Consider the following 20,038-nt stretch of genomic DNA (forward strand, 5'->3'; position numbering starts at 1 on the left):
ATTTAATGGAGGAGACTGCGGTTCTGAGAGGTTAAGTTGCCGGCCCAAGGCCACACAGCTGAGAAGAGGTAGAGGTGAAAGTGGAGCTTGGAAAGAGTAACTTACTTGATCACCGGGGTGTAGAGGCTGTGAAGACGGCAGTAAAGCCTCACACCCTGAAAGAAAAAAGGGGAGGAATTCTGGGATCAGGCCACATCCTTCACGAGCCTCCAAATCCAGGCTGATGGGAGAGATGGCTTCCAGGACCAGGACGGGGCAGGGCAGGGTGATGAGGGCAGGGGTGAGGTGGGGGCAGTGGAGGAGGCAAACAAGCCAAGGGGCACAGTTCTGCTCCGAGGCGAACTCGGGGTGGAGGTAAACGAGGCCAGCTGAGTCAGGGTCATGGGGGCGGAGGGCCCCTACCTTGGACATGATATCCTCCAGCTCACTTCGGGCCTTGTAGGTGCCATCGTCGTAGCGGAAACGATACATCACCTGTTCATTCTTGAACTGGTGCTTGTCGGAAACTGGAGAGAAAGGAGGACCTGTGAGGCTGGGCACGCCCCCTCGGCCCCTCCTGGCCACGCCCACCAGTATCAGCCTTCACACTATCGGCCACGCCCCCTCGGCCCCTCCCGGCCATGCCTACCAGCATCAGCCTTCACTGCCAGCCACGCACCCTCGGCCCCTCCCAGCCACACCCGCCAGCCTCAGCCATCACTGCTGGCCAGGCTTTATGCTGGGCAGTTTCACTGAAACCCCACGAGGTGGGTGCTATGGCTTCCCCATTTTGCACATGAGGATACGCCATCCTCCTGCTACGTGCAGGGCCCTGCTGAGACTCACAGCTTGGGGTGGGGCATCTGCAGGGTTGAGGGACCCAGAAATGCCCCTGATCCAGCCTGCACTGGGACCCCTCTGGCTGAGCATGTCCTTGGATCTAGATCACCCATGGATGGGTGGGGACAAGCATGCTGGGGCCTGAGACCACACTGCTGAGATTTACGGAGCCATCTCTATCCCACAAAGTCATCCTTGATGCTTCAGATACATTAGCAATGCCTATAAAGCCCTAACCCTCAAGATACCAATCACCTCACTCCTACACTGGCCCGAACCGCCTTCGCCTCCCACCTGCACTATCACAGCAGCCTCTTTGCTGGGCTCCCTGCTGTCACCCTTGGTCCCAACAGTCTCCACAGGGCAGCCAGAGGAATTCTGTTAACATGTTCATCCAAGCAGGACTTTCCTCTATGCAGAGGTCAGCAACAGCTTCACAGCTCACTCAGAGTAAAAGCCAAAGACCCTACAATTTTCTATAGGATCTGCTCTCGCCTCCTGGACTCTCCCATCAGTCCTGTGCCCTCCGACCTCGTCTCCTACCATGCCCCCTCCTCACTCTGAGGCAGCCACACTCCCTCCGTGCTATTCCCTGCACAACCCACTTAGACTCTGCCTGAGGACTTTGCACTGGCTGTTCCCTCTGCCTGGAACCATGCTGCTCACCTGGGTCCCTCCCTCACTGGTGGCTCAGGTCCTGGTTCCAATGTCACCTTCTCAGTGAGGCCTTCCCCATCTCCCCTATTCAAATGTGAACCCCAACACCACACTCTTTACCCTCCTTCCCTAGCACCTATCATGTTTTACTATCTTGCTTTGTAAAGATCTTATCGTCCCCTCCAACTACAAGGTCGGCTCCATGACGACAGGCACGTCCTCCTCCCATTCTGTGGTGTGAACAGTGCCTGCCACATTATAGGCACTCAATAAATACTTGCTGAATAACTAAAAGTTAACCAAAGGGTTCTTGACATTTCTTGAAAGGATAAAAGATTCTACTCCCCTGTCCCCAGCTTTTTGAGGTGTCCCTGATTTGCTGGTGCCTAAGAGGCAATTTTACAAGGGCATCCACGTTCCTGCGGGCCACACTGTGCCCAGAAAACAAGGTGGCTGCACGAAAGGGTAGGAGCCGCCTGAGTTACTGGAAACGTGGCACAGTTGGGGTCTGACCTGTTCCTACCCCTTACCTTAGCCCAGCTGGGCCCAGTCCTCCACTCACCATGGTGGATGATGCCATTCTCCAATAGGGCTTGGCCCAAGTTGATTCCTTCTTCCGTCTTGCTGATTTCGCCAATTTCTAGGAGCCAGGCAACGAACTCACTGCCAGGAACACAATATGTGGTTGAGAGGATTTCCCAATGCTGGGATCACAGGGACAAGCACTAAGCTGGCCTGGCCACATCCACCCCTGGGAATGACAGCTAGACCTTCCCACAGGGAAGCCGAACTTAGGAGTCTATAGCCCTTGGGGTTGTACTGAGGCTTCATGCTTCTCTTATTACCAATAGCAGAGAGAAGAGGGTGACCAGATTCCAGGTCTGCGTCAGGCTCACTGGATAGATGGATGCATGGATGGATGGATGGATGGATGGATGGATGGGAGGGAGGGAGGGAGGGAGGGAGGGAGGCTGGGCAGGCAGGTTGGTGAATGAGTGACTAGACAGACGGATTACTGGATGGATGGATAGGTGGATGGATGTCCGGCCAGACAGACAGCCAGCACATGGGCAGGTAGGTAAGTGGGTAAGTGGATGATTGAACAGACAGATGACTTGATATGGGGTGGATGAAGAAGAGAGTGAGCAGATGGGTGGATGGGTCAGGGATGGATCACAGATGGCTGGATGCGGTGGTGGCTGGACAGATGAACAGAGGGAATGGACAAATATGCAGGAAGAAATAATGGGGGGGCAGAAGGATGATGGTGGGGAGTCAGGAGAGCTAACAGTGATGAAACCATGTCATTTCCATATTCAAAAGCCTCCCACAGGCTCATTATTCAGAAAAAAATTCCAAATCTTCCCACATGGACATAAATAAGGCCTAGCATGACCCACTCCCACCCTGACTGATCTCACCCCCAATACCTCTCACTAGTTACACCTTAGCCACACCTATCATCTTTCTCTTATTCAAAAATACCAGACTCCTCCCTGCCTCGGGGCTGTTGCACTTGCTGTTCCTTCTGCCTGGAAACGCCCTTCCTCAGCTCTTCATGCAACTGTTCCTTCTCATCCTTCAGGTCTCAGCACAAACATCACCTCCTCAGAGAAGCCTTCTCTGACTACCTCATTTAAAACGGTCCCCGACCCCTATCCCACCCATCACATCTCTGTGTTGCTTCCTTTTTCACACTTTTCACTGTCTGAAGTGGTCTTGTTTACAGATTTATTTCATCTCCCCCAACCAGAATGTAATGACATGAACAGAACGTTTTCTCTGTCTTATTCACGGCACTATCCCAGCACCTACCAGAGGGCCTGGTGCAGAGCGGGACTCAATGATCATTTATGGAACAAATGAAGGAACGAACCATCCAACAGAAAGGAATGTTCTGGGCCAGGCGCGGTGGTTCACGCCTGTAATCCCAGCACTTTGGGAGGCCGAGGCGGGCAGATCACGAGGTCAGGAGATCGAGACCATCCTGGCTAACAAGGTGAAACCCCATCTCTACTAAAAACACAAAAATTAGCCAGGCGTGGTGGCGGGCACCTGTAGTCCCAGCTACTCGGGAGGCTGAGGCAGGAGAATGGCGTGAACTCAGGAGGCGGAGCTTGCAGTGAGCTGAGATTGAGCCACTGCACGCCAGCCTGGGCGACAGAGCAACACTCCGTCTCAAAAAAAAAAGAAAAAGAAAGCAATGTTCTGAGGTCAGCAGGAAGGTCTCGGGGAGACAGAAGTGCTCCCAGGCCAGAGGAAAATAGGCAGCTTTTCCAATTCCCACATGACTGCCCGGCGGGGAGAGGCTCAGCCGGGGCCCCAGGTCCTAGTTCTTGCGGGTGCTTCTCAGGCTCAGCCCAGAGCTCAACCCACTTAAAAACTCAGCGGGAAAAGGGAGAGCCTGGAATGGGACTGTTTCCGCCGAGGCAATCTGTGTTCAATGAAAGCAGGTGGCAGCTGGCCAGGGCCTGAGCACCCTGCTTATCGAAACCAGCTGTCCTGCCTCCAATTACAGGGCCAGAGGGGGGCAGGGCTATTTTTAGCTTCCTAGCATTTGGCAGAGCAAAGACCTGCCTCGGTGTGTAGGTAGCAGTGTGTGCTGGAGCATTCAGAATGCCCTGGCTGGAGGCAGAGTGGGGTGCAGAAGAAATGCATCTGCTTTGTGGGACAGGGGCCCTGGGTGGGGAGGGGATTGTTCTGGGTCCTGTCCACCACCCCCAGTTCCATTCTCAAAGTCTTGGAACTCAGGGACAGGGAGAATGTTGCCAGCAGCTGAAGGAGGGGAACAGAGGTTTGAGTGCCCACTCTCGGAAGCTGGAGACCCGGCGTCCGGTGGCCCACCAGCTGTCTAATTGGGGGCCACGTCTGGCACTGATGAGCAACTCTGTAGCCAGGGTTAGGGGCCAGGAAGTATCCCACAGCAGCTGCTGGGACAGAAGAAGACAGCCCAGAGGACAGCAACTCTGCCCTATGTTTCTGCCCAAACTGGGTCTTGCCACCTTCTGGTGGATCAAGGAGGTGGGCAAAGCTGGGCAGGTCCTTGTATCTCTCTGGGCTCATCAAGGCTCACCTGGCAAGCGGCTCGCTCAGTCACCTTCTGGATTTAGCAGGCAAAATTTCTAGTCATATGCAATCCTGAGCTGGGAGGCAGTATGCAAAAACCCAATCAAATTCATCTCTAGGGCAGGGGTCTCAAACTTGTCAACAAGCAAAACAGGCCAAGAGGAGACTGTGCGGAACCAGCCAGCACCTGCTGTGTCTAAAGCTGGCAGTTACCCTTCAGTGTAGCCCATCGTGGCCCATTATGTTAGAAGATGAACACATCTAACAGTTTCTCAGGAGAGTGAGGAAATCCAGCATTTCCTATGAAATCTCCCCATCATTAAATGTTCATATTGAGTCCAACATTTTCTGAAAGCACTACATGGGCTGAGGAATACATGTCTGCTAACTTTATTAGGTCGGTGGGGCACCGCTAGCCACCTCTGGGGTACAGGGGAGTGTTCTGGGCAGAGGGATCAGTGCGCAGAGAGGCCCTGAGAGGTAAGGTCAGGAAACCAGCGATCTGCCAGTGGGGAGGGGCGCTGGGGTGCAAAGGGCAGCTAGGTCCAAGCTCCCAGAAAGACGCAGCTCGGGACAGTGTGAGGAGAGCTGGAGACACAGGGAGAAGGCAATCTAGCTTGATGGGGAGTTTGAGAGTCAGGGATGGCGGGGTGAGTTGAGAGTTAGGGTATGTCAGCTTTCATCCCTCCTTCCTTCCCACCTCCTAGAATCATTCACCCAGTAAACATCTACTTAGCCTACCATGGGCCACAGCCAGGGCAAGGCACAGGGAATACACAGTGAAATGTCTCTGCAGTCTTCCTAAGAAAGCTGCCTGAGCTCAGGCCCAAGGTACCACTTATGACCCAGCACAAGAATCCCCTTTTCTTTGCCTGATCCCTCGATGGGCCGTGGGCTCCAAGAGGGGAGGGACTGGGGGGTACTCACTGGAATACCCATCCCTGTGACTCCACAGCTCAGGGATGCCTCCTGGAGATGACAATGTTGGACAAATCCTTACCGACCCTCTCGTGCATGCTAACACCCTGCACCTGTGCGGACAGGTGACCAAGACACCAAGGCCCCTTCCACCTTGGAGCCTTCCCTCTGGCAGACATCCATAACCGAACGGCATCTAATCTATGCCAAGGGTGAAACCCAAGGCCTTCTTTTTCCAAGAAGCTTTTCCTGATGGCCCCTGCCAGACACGCCTCGCCACACCTGGTCACCCTGAGCTCCGACAGCTCCACCAGCACCCTCAATCTGGGCCAGGGTGACGAGTGACATCCTCAACTCACTCCACTACCGAGACTCCTCCAGTGGCTTCCCAGAGCACCAAGACGGAAATGTGAGCTGCTTGCCAAGGCCCTGCCTGAGGTGACCCCCTTTAACTGCTGGGGCCACATCTCCTGCCCCCTGACCACTCCCTTCCAGCCACAATGGCCTCCTGCTGTTCTGCCGTCACTCACAGCTTACCCCAGTCTCAGGGCTTTTGCACCTACTGCTTCCTAAGCCAGGAATGTCGTTCCCTACACCCTCTCATGGCTGGCTCTTGCTTGTCTTTCAGATCGTGGTTAAATGTCACTTCCCCTGAGAGGTCCTGACTGCCCACCCTGCTGAACTAGCCCCATTTCCTCTTGTCCTGACTTCACCCTAAGTATTTCCTTAGCGCATTCAGCAAGTGGCTGAAATTCCCTTCTTTCTGTTTCCTTTTCTGTTGTCTGATTTCCCCCACTGGATGCTTACCTCTATGAGGGCAGGGACTTCATCTGTCCTATTCCCAATTGGCACAAAGCGGGGACCCGGTAACACTGAGTGACCAATGAATGAGTGAATCTGTTTTGTCTCCCCTGCTAATGTGAGGATGCCAGAGGGCACAGTGCTCCCCGAAGGACACCCTCCACATTAATACACAGATTTTATTCCTTGCTTTTTAAATGTGGCATCTAAGAGTTTTTTCTCTGAGCGGGGCAGAAAGAGGCCCCTCCTTCATACACTCATCATGCACAGCCCGTACAATTCCCACGTGTTTCGCCAGCACTGTGCTGCACAAGTCACGTGTGTTCTCTCACTGCATCCTCTGACAGTCCTCAGAGGCACGTTTTATTATCTCCCTTTAACTGATCATTCACCGAGGCTCAGAGAGGTTAAGAAACTTGCCCAATGTCACACAACTAGAAAGGGAGCAAACCAAAACTTGAGTCCAAATCTAACTCAAAGCCCAACCCTTGAGGGTGATAAAGACAAATTAGGCCGGGTGCAGTGGTTCAGGCCTGTAATCCCAGCACCTTGGGAAGCCAAGGCGAGAGGATTGCTTGAAGCCAGGAGTTTGAGACCAGCCTGGGCAACAAAGCAAGATCCCCATCTGTACAAAAAATAATAAAAAATTGCTCTAGAAGCCTGGCGCAGTGGCACGCACCTGTAGTCTCAGCTACTCAGGAGGCAGGAAGATCGCTTGAGCCCAGGAGTCTGAGGCTTCAGTGAGTTATGATCACACCACTGTACTCCAGCCTGAGCAACAGAGCGAGACCCTGTCTCTAAAAACCAAAAGATAAATCCGACACTTTTTATATTCATGCAGTTCCCTAATGGTGGAGACAGATGTAGAGAGAGGAACTGCTAGGGAAAAATAAAATGTGCTGAGTAGAAATAAAAATGAATAGACGAGGCAGAGTACAGTGGGAGACAGCACCAGTGTGGCTTTGTGATCTTGTACAGAACCCTTCCCCTCTCCGTGCCTCAGTTTCCTCACTTTTAAAATGGGGATAACGGCAGTGCCTGTTTCACGGTGTTGTGTGGGGATTAAAAGACAGGGCCGAACGCCAGTACATGCAGCAAAGGGCTTGATCATTATCTCGGTGGCTACCAAGTCCTTCCACCCCGGAGGACCAGGGGGGCATCTTGGACAAGAAGACTCAGTAGTGGAACCCTGGCGGGGGTAGCAGGATCACAAACCCTAGGGCTGTGTGTACAGCAAAGCCGTGCAGGAAGAAGCGTTTATCAGAACAATCTCCTGCAGAAAGGCTGGCCCTTTCAGACCTGCAGTTACAAAACAAGCTGCAATCCTGGCTCCATTTCAAATGGGCAGTAAAAGAAATCTCTCTAATCCTTCCTGAGGAGGCAGAACACTCCTCGAAGTTCTGATCACAGACAAGCTGTCTCATCGGTCCGGACTGGGCAGTTTGGCAGCAGATAGGAAGGTTCTCCAGCCCCAGGGGGCCCGGAAGCAGGCCCCTCCTGAGAGAAAAACCTCCTTTCCTGTGGGATTAGGAGTTGGCTGAAAAGGCCAGCCAGGCTGCCCCGTCCCGCCCCGCCTGGCCCAGCCAGCAGGACTCCAGGGCCCAAACTCTCCTCTCCGTGGAAGCTCAGAGCTGGAATTCCTGATCCTTGAGGGCAACAGGGCACTGAGTCCAAGGCACCCTGCAGGTCTGAACCCTCCCACCTGCTGCCCCTCCACCACAAACCTCAGGCCATGAGTGCCAGCTGTCCCCAAGTCCACACTCGGCCTCCATGGCCTGCACAACATCCATACTGCACCCTGAATGTCTATCAGCATTTCAATCTCCACCGGGCTCCTGCTCCTTCCCAGGGACCTGCTCCTGCCTCCCCGCCTCTTCCTCCCCCTATCTTCTGGAGGAGCACCACCTTCTCGCCAGCAGCTCCACTCAGGGGTCTCTGCCCCCTCCTCCTTCCAATGCCATCATCAGGCCCCAGGGCCCAGGCCTGCCTCTTCTCTCCCTTCAGGTTCCCTTGCGCAGTTCAGGCCATCTCGTGGCTTTAAAGACCATTTAACGCCATATCCCATGTGTAGGTCCCCAGTGCAGACCTTTCTCCCCAAGTCAAGATTTTGCACCCAACCAACAAGCCCACATCTCCACCTGGGTGTCTATCAGTCTGACCGTAACCTGTCCACAACTGCACTGGTGGGCTTCCCACTGCCCCCTGCAGCCTGCTTCTCCCGCCGTCTTCTTCCCCTTCTCAAAGGAGCAACTCCAGCTTTCCAGTGCCTCGCAGTCCTGAACTCCCTTTATTCTTCCACCCCATCAGCAAATGCTGTTGCCTTCCAAGTTATCCAGAACACAGCCACTGCTCCCCGCGTCCACAATGACCATCCCGGCTCAAGCATGGCCCATGCAACCTCTCACCTGGTCCACGACACTGTGATAAAACGGCAGCTTTTACCCTAGGCCTCTGCAAAGGCTTTAGGAAGTGGAGGCAGTTTAAGTCCTTATATTCTAAATAAAGTTCCCGCATTGCCGGCAAACTTCTCTCCCCAGCTGCACCACAAGTTTCATGAGGTTGCAAGTCCTTGGCACTGTCCTTTCCGGAGTGTCTAGTACGTTGTAGGGCCTCAAAACAGCCTGGTCATTTTACAAGGACTGGATTTCTTCTGCCTCTCCCATGCCCCAGCCCTCACCCTCAGGTGACCTGAGTGTAAGAGCCAGCCTGTCACACCTGTGTTCTGACCCCTTTGAACCCCAGTTATAAAATGGGGCTGTATTTCCCAAACAGAGAAAGTGGAGGCTCTGAGCACTGAAGTTATAGAAGCTTCCCTTGCCCCTCACATGTAACTCAGGAAGAGAGGCCTTACGAGACACCCTCCCTGCCGACACCCTGACCTGGGACTCCCAGCCTCCAGAACTGTGAAGCAATACATTTCTGTTGTTTAAGCCACACAGTTTTGTGTGACTTTGTTATGGCAGCCCCAGCCAAAACAAAATGGGGTGGGGGTGCCTACCTTTATTCTTCCAGTCCTTAAAACACCTTTGTAAGCAATTACCTGTGTTCAATACCTCCCTGCTTGAAATACCTAGAGTGGCTTCTCTTTTCCCAAGTGCTACAGCAGCATTTTTCAAACCATTAGTGCTTTGTGAAACAATGTCATGGGTCTTGCCAGCATTAATTTTGAAATGAATGAAGAAGCAACTTGAATAGAACAGAAGGAATAGAACAGAATAGAAACAGATATTCTCAGAGTGAGATCAAGCACAGTAAGCTCTGTGAAACCTCAGCTTCAATCATATATATATTACATGAATGGGTGTACCAGGTCACCGTGGAAAACTTATGTCTGGTGGTGGGTTGAAAGACCTGATTTAGGGACCCCACTAGCCTTCTTGACCTCTGAGGGCTGCTCCATGAGGATTCAGGTCCTTTTGTGGCTCTGGCCAGAATGGCCCCTGGGCAGGGCCAGGCTGCGTGGATGGATGGGGATGATCTGCCCCACCTCCATCCCAGGGACCCAGGGAGTTCAGGGTGAGGCCACTCACTTGCCAAGAAAGCACTTGGGGACAGTGCTCAGCTTTCTCCGGCGGTCCTTGATGAGGTTCACCTTCTTGTTCATCATCATGTGGTACAGCTTCTCCCCCTTCTCGGCAATCATGACGTAGGCGTCACGCTCCATGCCCAGCTTCAGGCCTGCACAGGGGCACGGTCAGCACTGGAGAGAGCACCAGACCCAGGGCAGGGAGGGGTCGGGGGGAGACAAGGGGCAGGCCCACAGCTCCTGAAAGCTGGCCTGCCACCTGGCTCCCCACCTGCCCCCCACCACCACCACGCCAGCGGCAGCTAGAGGGCACCGACTGTCACTGCCCTAGACACCTGCCAATGACACCTCAAAAACACCATTTTACAGACAGCAAAGCTGAGACCCACAGAGGTTAAGTCCTGGGATAATAGGGGGTCATGCCTTCAACCCAGGAATCAAGCTCTACAGCTATGTTCTTAATCACTTTCCTATGTTGCTTCCCCAACCCGAGGGTGGGTTTCCAGATTCACAGGTTATCAGAAAACTTGTCAGTATCTTCATTCCAGCCCAGTGATAAAAGTCTGGTCATTCTTCTAGCCAACACTCACAGGACCTGACCCTAATCTCTGCCCACATTTTTCTATTTTGACTCCCATCTAATTTTGACAACAGCAAATGCTTTTATAGCACCTACTACGTGACAGTACTCCTCATGAGAAACCCATAATAATATTATCCCCATTTTACAGATGAAGAAACTGAGGTCCAGAGAAGTTCAGTTCTCTGCCCAAGGTTGCCCAATTGGAAGTGGTGAAACCAGAATTTAGATCCAGGAAGTTGGTTCCAGATTCGTGCTCGTGACCACTGTGAACCCAGTCCTGAGTTCAGGATGTGGACAACACCCAATTCTAACCACCAAGACCCACTTGGGCCACAACCCCACCCATGATCCCATGTGCCCAACAAAGACCACAAAGATACTGATCGGCCTCACCTAGGCCACATTCCTGAACCCTATCCCAGTCCTGACCACACACTCAGCCCTGATCAATTTCAGAGGTCACAACCCTGCCAAACCAGGCCCCCAGTTCAGTGGTTTATCTGGCCTAATATCATTTTAATAAGTGTTGATACAACATTTAGGATCAGAAAATGTCACCTAAAAATTTAGATGTCTAGCTTCTCTAGACAAATAATCCATGGATTTGGCCCCACTGAGCCCATATTCCTGAGAGAGGGTGGTGGCTTGTCTTGGGTGGAAGTAGGGAGAGGAGAGGAGAAGCGGATGGGTATGACATATATGCGAAAGGCAGAGTTAAAGGGACTTGATCTATTGAATTTGAGGAGCAGGTGTTGCAGGGGAGACCAGGGATGATACGAACAGTCTGACTCGGAACTGTGGGGCGAAGGGAGGAGCCACTGACCGATACACAGAAGTCAAGGGGAAGAGCAGGTTTGGGGTGGAAGGCCTGGGGAAATGAAGAGCTGTGATTTAGACACAGCAAGTGTGAGCGTCTGCGACACCTCCAAGTGGCAGTTTCAAGGAAGCAGGATATACATCTGGAGGCAAATGAGGCCCAGTTTCCTCCTCAGTAAAACTGGGAGGTGGGGAGGTTTTTTAGGGTTATGTGTCAGATTTTGAAATGTGCTCAAATCCAAGACCTCTTGTAGCAGCATTACAACCCTCTACAGCAGGAACTTGGATCTCCATTTATCAGATGAGATCACTGAGGTCTGGGAAGCTGGAGTAATTTGTCCCAAAACACACCAAAGCCTCCTTTTCCCAGCCTGGTGGTCTCTGCACAAAACAGCCCGGTGCCTCCACACAGTTGTTGCATGCCCACCCCCAAGCCCACCCTCCAATTATATCCAGCCCCTGCACTTCCTCATATGAACTGCTTTAGGGGTGCCTGTGCCCAGAGGGACTCCTGACTGAGGTTAACAGGCAGCTCCAATGGACCCTCCTCCTAGAATTAAATTCAGTGAATGTCAAAGAAAACCTCAGGTGCAGGGCATAGGGCTATGTGCAGGAAAGGGGAGCATCTTGAGTCCTAATCCTTAAGGGTGAAGACCTTCAGCAAGACCCTTCTATTGGGCCTCAGTTTCCCCATTTGTCTAATGGGCAATCTCTGAGGCACCACCAAGTTGGAACAGTCCCAGAGCTCCATGTCCCTTCAAATACCTGCTTCTTGCAGCTCTGATCCTCCCTAAAAGGACCCTATGCCTCTTCCCTAGACACAGCCCCCACTCAGAAGAAGCCACGCATAGCTCAGGGATCCCAGGCGAGCCCCCAAAGCCGCCACTCACTCTCGCGCTGCTCCCGCTCGCGGATGATGGCGTCCAGCCACTTCTGCTTCTCTTCCGCCGTCTTGGCCATGCAGACAAACCACTTGTTCTTGGCCGTGTTGTGGATCTTCCAGCCGTTGGTGACGGTATAGCCATTGCTGTGGTAATCCGCTGGTGGGGGCAGGAGGCAAAGGTGCCGCAGACACTCAGCCACGTGACCCTCAACACTCCCCATTACCAAGCCTTTCCATCCCAGCACAGGGCAGGGCCCTCGCCTGCAACAGGATGGGGAGCTGGACTTCCAGCCCTTCACTCACTCACTTCTTATCCTTGTCCAGTGGACAAGGAAGACCCTATGCAAACAAAGACCCCTCTCAACCACTCAATGACAGGGGACTTCATTTTAAGACTTTGCATCTAGGCACAAACACAGCAGTGACTCATGGGGAGACACTTGCCTGGAGCCCCAAAATGCTTCCTGGGCTCCTCCCATCTCACTCGGGCACTGGGGTTACTTAAAACCTTAGTGCCAGACTGACAAGCCAAGTTAAACATGGGACCCCTACCCAATGCTGGCTGGGATGGGACCTGGAAAACCTCTCAAACAGGCTGGCATGATCTAGGGAAGCGAAAGCCTGAATCTGAGGAGGGCTCCACAGGCTTCATGAGACTGCCAAAGGGGCTTGTGGCTCAAAACCAAGCAAGAACCCCTGCTGTGGACAAGCTCAAAAGCACACATACTAGGAGATGCTCACATGAGCCCTCACAGCATCACTGTGCATGACCGTGAGCAGTGGAAACAGGCCAAATGTCCATCACCCAAAGAATGGATGAAGCGTGGAACATTCACGTGATGGAACACTCTGCAGCAACGGAAACCAACAGGCTGCAAACAGCTACATGCAGAGACATGGATGAACCCCACCAACGTGGTGTTGAGTGAAAGAAACAGTTCGTTTAAAAAATGTAGATCATATTCACTTGGACTCGGGAAGGGGAACATCACACACTGGGGCCTATCATGGGGAGGGGGGAGGAGGGAGGGATTGCATTGGGGAGTTATACATGATATAAACGTCATGCACATGTACCCTAGAACTTAAAGTATAAAAAAAAAAAAAAAATGTAGATCATATTTTGGGGGCAGGGAGACAAGGTGTCGCTCTGTCGCCCAGGCTGGAGTGCAGTGGTGAAATCATGGCTCACTGCAGCCTCGACCTCCTGGGCTCAGACAATCCTCCCACCTCAGCCTCCCCAGTAGCTGGGACCACAGTTGTACGCCACCATGTCCAGCTAGTTTTTGTATTTTTTGTAGAAACAGGTTTTCTCCATGTTGCCCAGGCTGGTCTCAAATTCCTGGGCTCAAGCAGTCTGCCCACCTCAACCTCTCAAAGTGCCAGGATTACAGGCGTGAGCCACCACACCCAGCCACCATATTTTATGACCATTTAAGTAAAATGGTCATGACCATTATATGACCAGGTGGGTTGTATATATATACACGTATATATAATCACATATATGTAAAGCCACTTAAACTCATGTAATCATATAACCACTTATATAAGGTTCAAAAACAGAAATTTTAATTAAAATGTTTAGTCATAAATGCTTAGGAGATAAAAATGTTTTTAAAAAGCAAGAAAATGATCATCACAAAATTCAGACAGTGGTTACTTTTAGGGGGAAGAAGGCATTGCAAGGAGAAAGGATTTGGGGTGCAGTGTTTTATTTCTTAACTTGAATGCTAACCACCCAGATGTTTGCTTCATGCATCTGTGCTCTGGGCACTTTTCTATTAAGTAGGTTACATCTCATGATAAAAGAAAAGGTATATTTAAATGAAACAGAGAGAGTGTGAGGGAGCAGGGAGGGCTCAGGCAGGGCTGGGGGAGGGGCTACCTGTCCCATCTTCCACGTTCTCCACCTCCATGACTTCAGTGTTGATTCGACCCCTGAAGATGTAGAGGGAGCCATTGATGGATTTGGTCCTCTTAGTGGACTTCTTGCTCCCGGTGACCCTGAAAGACAGTGAGAAGTCAGTGTTCTCTGCACATCACCTCCCAGATGCAACTGTTTTCAATAGCACAAAGGGGAACAAAACACTGAGGGGAGACCAGGGGACAGAGAGGAGCCCCAGGCAGGGTTCAGGAGCGGTTTGGCTGGTGCTGGGGTAACCTGAACAAGTCACTTCTCTTCCAGCCACAGCTTCCCCATCTGGAAAACAGGCTAATAGCCTTCCTGACCCCACAGAGCTACTTTTCAGCCAAGAGGAGACATGGGAGACCAACAGGAGGTAACAGAAACCCAATCTTCTTGGCTAGAAAATGGGGACAGGCCCATTAAGTTTCTCAAAGACAGGAACTTCCTGAAATAGGACCAGAATGGAAGGAGGTTTGGAATTGGTGGTCCATTCATCCATCCATCCATCCATCTATCCATCATCCACCTTCACATAGTTCAATCATTCACTCAAGTGAATTCTATCATTGACCCATTCCTACAGTCTAAATGTTGGTGTCCCTCCAAAATTCATAAGTTATATCCTAACCCCCAAGGTAACGGTATTAGGAGGCAGAGCCTTTGAGAGATGAAGAGGTCAGGGGGAAAAGGACCTCATGAATGAGATTAGGCCTTATAAAAGAGGCCTCAGAGAGCTTGCTCGCCCCTTCTGCCACGGGAGGACACAGCAAGAAGGCACCATCTATGAAGCAGAAAGCAGGCCCTCGCCAGCACCAAGTCTACCAGCACCTTTAATCTTGGACTTCACAGCCTCTAGAACTGTACAAAATACATTTCTGTTTTTACTTTATTTCATTTTATTTATTTTTTATTATTTTTAAGATGGAGTCTCGCTCTGTCGCCCTGGCTGGAGTGCGCTGGCATGATCTTAGCTCACTGCAACCTCCGCCTCCTGGCTTCAAGTGATTCTCCTGCCTCAGCCTCCCAAGTAGCTGGGACTACAGGCATGTCTCACCATGCCCAGATAATTTTTTGTATCTTTAGTAGAGACAGGGTTTCACTGTGTTAGCCAGGATGGTCTCCATCCATCTCCTGACCTCATGATCCACCCACCTCGGCCTCCCAAAGTGCTGGGATTACAGGTGTGAGTCACCATGCCGGCCTTATTTTATTTTATTTTATTTTTTTTTTTTTTTGAGATGGAGCCTCGCTCTGACGTCCAGGCTGCAGTGCAGTAGTGTGATCTCAGCTCACTGCAGCCTCCGCCTCCCAGGTTCAAATGATTCTCCTGCCTCAGCCTCCCGAGTAGGTGGGACTACAGGCATGTGCCACCACACTCGGCTAATTTTTGTATTTTTAGTAGAGACAGGGTTTCACCACGTTGGCCAGGCTGGTCTCAAACTCCTGACCTCAAGTGATCCACCCGCCTCGGCCTCCCAAACTGTTGGGATTACAGGTATGAGCCACCACGCTCAGCCCGAATTTCTGCTGTTTAAAACCTCCAGTTTCTGGTATTTTGTTATAGCAGCCTAAGGGACTAAAACAGTCACTCAACAAACATCTGGCCAGAGCTTCCTATGAGGAGGATACTAAGCCAGGAGCCATGGGGAGTCACTTATCTGTGTATCCAACAAGCCACGTGGAGAATGTGCCAGGCACTGTTTTAGGTACTGGGGCTGCATGGCTGAACAAAACGTCTATGGGAACTCAACTTCTAATATAGGGTTGGAGGCGGGACACAGAGACAGTCCCTAAGTAAGGTAAACCATATGTTAGATCAAAGGCGCTAAACGCTCTGGTGAAGATATGGCAGAAAATGAACTCCCAGAGCTCAATGGCCACTTGGTGGTGTGCACAGGCCTCTGCTCCAGCAGGTGGGCTGTATGCTCACCAAGAGCCAGTGGGGGTATTCCCACACCGACTTGGCTGATGTGTACTTGTTACTCTAAGTGGGTAGGCTGAGGATTCGGGAATGTGGAAGAGACTTAACTCTCTGAAAACTAAGTTGTGAGGGGTGAAGATGTGGGATTCTGCTGTGTGTGTGAGATGGGAGCCACGGAAGGTTGGACCACAGGCGGAATGGGATGGACTTGTTTCAAGAGACTCCCTGTGTCTGCCGATGGAGAAGGGACTAGAACCAGAGAGGAGACCACTGCAATCATCAAGATGAGAAAGGATGAGGGTGTGTATGTGTGTGTTTGTGTGTGTATACACATACCTATAAACATATACATACATATGTGCATACACATATTTTTGTAAACTTGGTATTAAAGTATAAAATCCACACAGAAAAAAAAATGCCCAAAGAAGCATTCATACGGCTCAATTAATTTTTGCAAGGGAACACACCTGTATCAACATGTTTAGCTCCCCATAAGCACCCCCTTATGCCCCTTCCCCATCACTGTCCTCTTCCCCTGACAAGGGCAACCACTGTCCTGATGTCTAACCCCATAGATTTGCTTCGCCTGTTTTTGAACTTTACAGAAATGGAATCACAAGTGTGTACGTTTGTGTTCAGCTTCCTTCACTCAGCCTCACGGCTGTGAGGGTTACCGGTGCTGCCGGGTGGAGTGACATGGCCACACATTGGGCTTCTTTCCAGTGTGGTGCTGCTGTGAGATTCCTGCACGTGCCTGACAGAGACATGTGTGCGCATTTCTTTGGGCTAGATACCTGAGGAGCTGAATTACTGAGTGATAAGGAATGTGCATGATTAGCTTTAGGAGATACTGCCAAGCTGTTTTCCAAAATAGTTGTACCGATTTTCCCACGCCTAACAGTGTAGGAACATTCCAGTTGTCCCATATCCTCTATAACTGGTATTTGATTTCTCATTTTGGCCATTATGGTACATATACAGTAGTAGCTCATTAACATTTCATCTGTAGTTCCCTGATAAGTAAATAACCTCAAACACCACTGTATGTTTATTAGTGATCTGGTGCCTTCTTCTGTGAAATGACTGTCCCTTGTCATTTATTGTTGAATTTTCTTAATTATTTAAAGTAGAGGTTGGCAATTGTTTTTTCTGAAAAGGGCCAAATAGTACACATTTTCAGTTTTGTGGGCCATATGGTCTCTGTTACAACTACTCAACTCTGTTCTTATGGCATCAAAGCAGCTAAGACTGTATATAAACAAATGGGTATAGCTGTGTTCCAATAAAACTTTATTGACAAAAATGGGCACAGGGCCAAATCTGGCTACAGGGCCTCTTTGTATATTCTGGATGTGAACACTCTAGCCATTATACAGACTATAAAAACCTTTTCCCAGTCTGTGGCTTGTCTTTTCACTCTCCTCACAGTATTTTTTAATGAAATTCTTAATTTTAACATAGTCTAATGAATTTAATTCTCCTTCACAACTATACTCTTTGTCCTATTTAAGACATCTGCTTACCCCTAGATCATGAAGATATTCTCCTTTGCTTTCTTCTAGAAGCCTTATTGTTCTACCGTTTACATTTAAATCTATGATCCAGCTGAAGTTGATTTTTGTGTTTGGTATGAGGTAAGGGTCAAGAATCACTTTTTCCCCCACTGGATATCAAACTGACCAAGCACCATTTATTGTACTGCATTAGTGCTTTTGTTGAAATTCAAATGACTGCTTACATATGGGTCTATTTCTAACTCATTATTTGATTCCATTACTCTACATGTCTGTTTTCATACCAATACCACGCTGTCTTAATTACTATGACCTTACAGCAGGGCTTGGAATCTGGTAATAACAGTCCCCTAGCTTTGACCTTCTTCATAATTGTCTTCGCTATTTCTGTCTCTGGATTTTCCTGTAAATTTTACAGTCCGCTGATCATACACACACACACACATACCTACATACACACGTACACAAACCCCCTCCTAGAGTATTTATTGGAAGTGCACTGAGGTTCTGGACAAAGTTTGATGACAGGATGGAAAGGACTTGCTGATGAAGTAGGTATGGGGATAAGGATAGCTCAAAATCAAGAAGATTCTGGCTTCAGCTCCTGGGCAAATTTCTTCTCCTGCCTCCAGACTCAAGCAGATATCAGCTCTTCCTGGGTCCTGAGCCTGGCAATCCTAGGATCAGAATGACACTACTGGCTTGTCTTCAGCTTGCGGACGACAGAACTTGGGACCTGTCAGCCTCCATAATCACATGAGTCAATTGTTTATTTAAATCTCTTTACACACACACACACACACACACACACACCCTTTTGGGTTTGTTGCTCTGGAGAACCTTGACTTAATACAAATTTTGGTACCATTTACTGGTAATGAGGAAGATCCAAGGGGCAGAAGTAAGATAAAAAAGAAGAGCCCTTTTCAGACACAACTGAAGTGTGAGCTACGTGTGAGACACCCAAATAAAGATACATATTTCTATTTCTTCCACTTGACCACGTACCAGGCCTTATTCTAACCACGTTACATGTCTACCCTTTACATGTTTTACTCTGTAAAAACAACCCCATGAAATGAGGACTACTTTTATCCCCATATAACAGGTAGGAAAACAGAGGTGCACAGAGCTGACATAATTTGCTCCAGGTCATACAGATAGTAAGCACAGCCCCTACGTTCTTTTTTCTTTTCCTTTTTTTTTTTTTTTTTTTTTTTTGAGACGGAGTCTCGCTCTGTCTCCCAGGCTGGAGTGCAGTGGCGCCATCTCAGCTCACTGCAACCTCCACCTCCCGGATTCAAGCGATTCTCCTGCCTCAGCCGCCCGAGTAGCGGGGATCACAAGTGCATGCCACCACACCCGGCTAATTTCTTTGTATTTTCAGTAGAGACGGGGTTTCACCGTGTTAGCCTGGATGGCCTCGATCTTCTGACCTTGTGATCCGCCTGCCTCGGTCTCCCAAAGTGCTGGGATTACAGGCATGAGCCACTCCACCCGGCCCTCTGTGTTCTTAATGGCGACACACTACTGCTGCCTCTAAGATGCTAAGCAGGGGGTTGAGATGCATGAGACTGCTCTTCTGGGTCTTGGTTTCCCCTTCTGGAGGATGGGAGGTGGGTTTTTAAAACACTCCTTCCCGTTTTCCACTTCAAATACCCAAGGAGCCTCTGCTTTTGAATTCGCCCAGAAGCACTGTGAGTCAGAGACCTCCCCGACCCATGTCCTGGATGGGTGGTGCCCTGCATGACCCACACAAAGACAAACACAGTCAACAGTCACCAAGCCACTCCAGGCATTGCCTGCACCCACATCGGACTCAGGCCGGGAGATCCACTCACCATTGCCCAACCTCCTGGGCCTCTCGGAGCTCAGCCCTTTGGCTCTCCATCCAAAAGCAGGAATGCTGGCCGCCTGCCAGCTTCTCTCAAGAGACAGATGTGCCCTTTCCCTGCAGCTGGCCCAGCTCGCTTGTGGAAGTGAGGTGGGGAATGGCCTTGAAAGGTTCGGGGCGCCCACAAGGAAGGCCCTAGGGAGCCCACTTGGAATCCGGTACTATCAGAATCAGCTGCTGACCCTGCACAGGTGAGACTGCCTCAGAGGAGGCAAAGCCTGCACCCGGAAGCCAAAGGCTGAGTAAACTCAGCTAAAAGTTGGGAGCAGGTCACAGAGGCCTAAAGGGACGTTCTGTTTTCCAAACCCCAGTGTTCTGGGAAAAGTGCCTGCTCCAGACTGCTCGGGGCAGAGTGGCGGGGCAGGGCTCAGGGCGGACATTGGCAGCAGCCCTGAAACTACCCAAGGAGGACTCTGAGGACAGCCCCAGAGAGACCAGAAAGGAGGCAGGGAAAGAGGAGAAGGGGGCGTTCATGAGCAGACAGCAGGATGTGAGACAGACAGACCTCAAGGAATGGGCGGGAATGAAGGAGCAAATGAGAAAGGGCCATGCTGAGCCAACCACTGGGAGAGAGCAGAAGCAGGAGGCCCAGGCCCTCACAGGGAGGGCCAAGCCCAGAACAGGGGGGAAAGGGCAATGTGGAAGGCCCTGTGGTTTCAGAGCCTCCTGTGCACCAGGAGCTGTACCTGTGTGACCACACCAGAGCCAAGTTAACAACAATGGTGCTG

General features: G+C 50.8%; 1 protein-coding gene across 1 annotated transcript in view; it reads right to left on the minus strand.

Moving 5' to 3' along the window:
* The window catches only part of PREX1 (phosphatidylinositol-3,4,5-trisphosphate dependent Rac exchange factor 1), a 205,285-nt gene that overhangs the window by 54,536 nt on the left and 130,711 nt on the right, over nucleotides 1–20,038 (minus strand). Inside the window, exons 8-13 of the mRNA XM_033186674.1 lie at nucleotides 13,958–14,076; nucleotides 12,077–12,226; nucleotides 9,792–9,939; nucleotides 2,039–2,139; nucleotides 403–506; nucleotides 106–155 (exon numbers count right to left, since the gene is read on the minus strand). Of these exons, the coding sequence (XP_033042565.1) occupies nucleotides 106–155; nucleotides 403–506; nucleotides 2,039–2,139; nucleotides 9,792–9,939; nucleotides 12,077–12,226; nucleotides 13,958–14,076 (672 nt within the window). The remainder of the gene's footprint in view (nucleotides 1–105; nucleotides 156–402; nucleotides 507–2,038; nucleotides 2,140–9,791; nucleotides 9,940–12,076; nucleotides 12,227–13,957; nucleotides 14,077–20,038) is intronic.

Source organism: Trachypithecus francoisi, unplaced genomic scaffold (genome assembly GCF_009764315.1).
Source record: "Trachypithecus francoisi isolate TF-2019V2 unplaced genomic scaffold, Tfra_2.0 Lachesis_group21, whole genome shotgun sequence".
In the NCBI taxonomy this organism is placed as follows: domain Eukaryota; kingdom Metazoa; phylum Chordata; class Mammalia; order Primates; family Cercopithecidae; genus Trachypithecus; species Trachypithecus francoisi.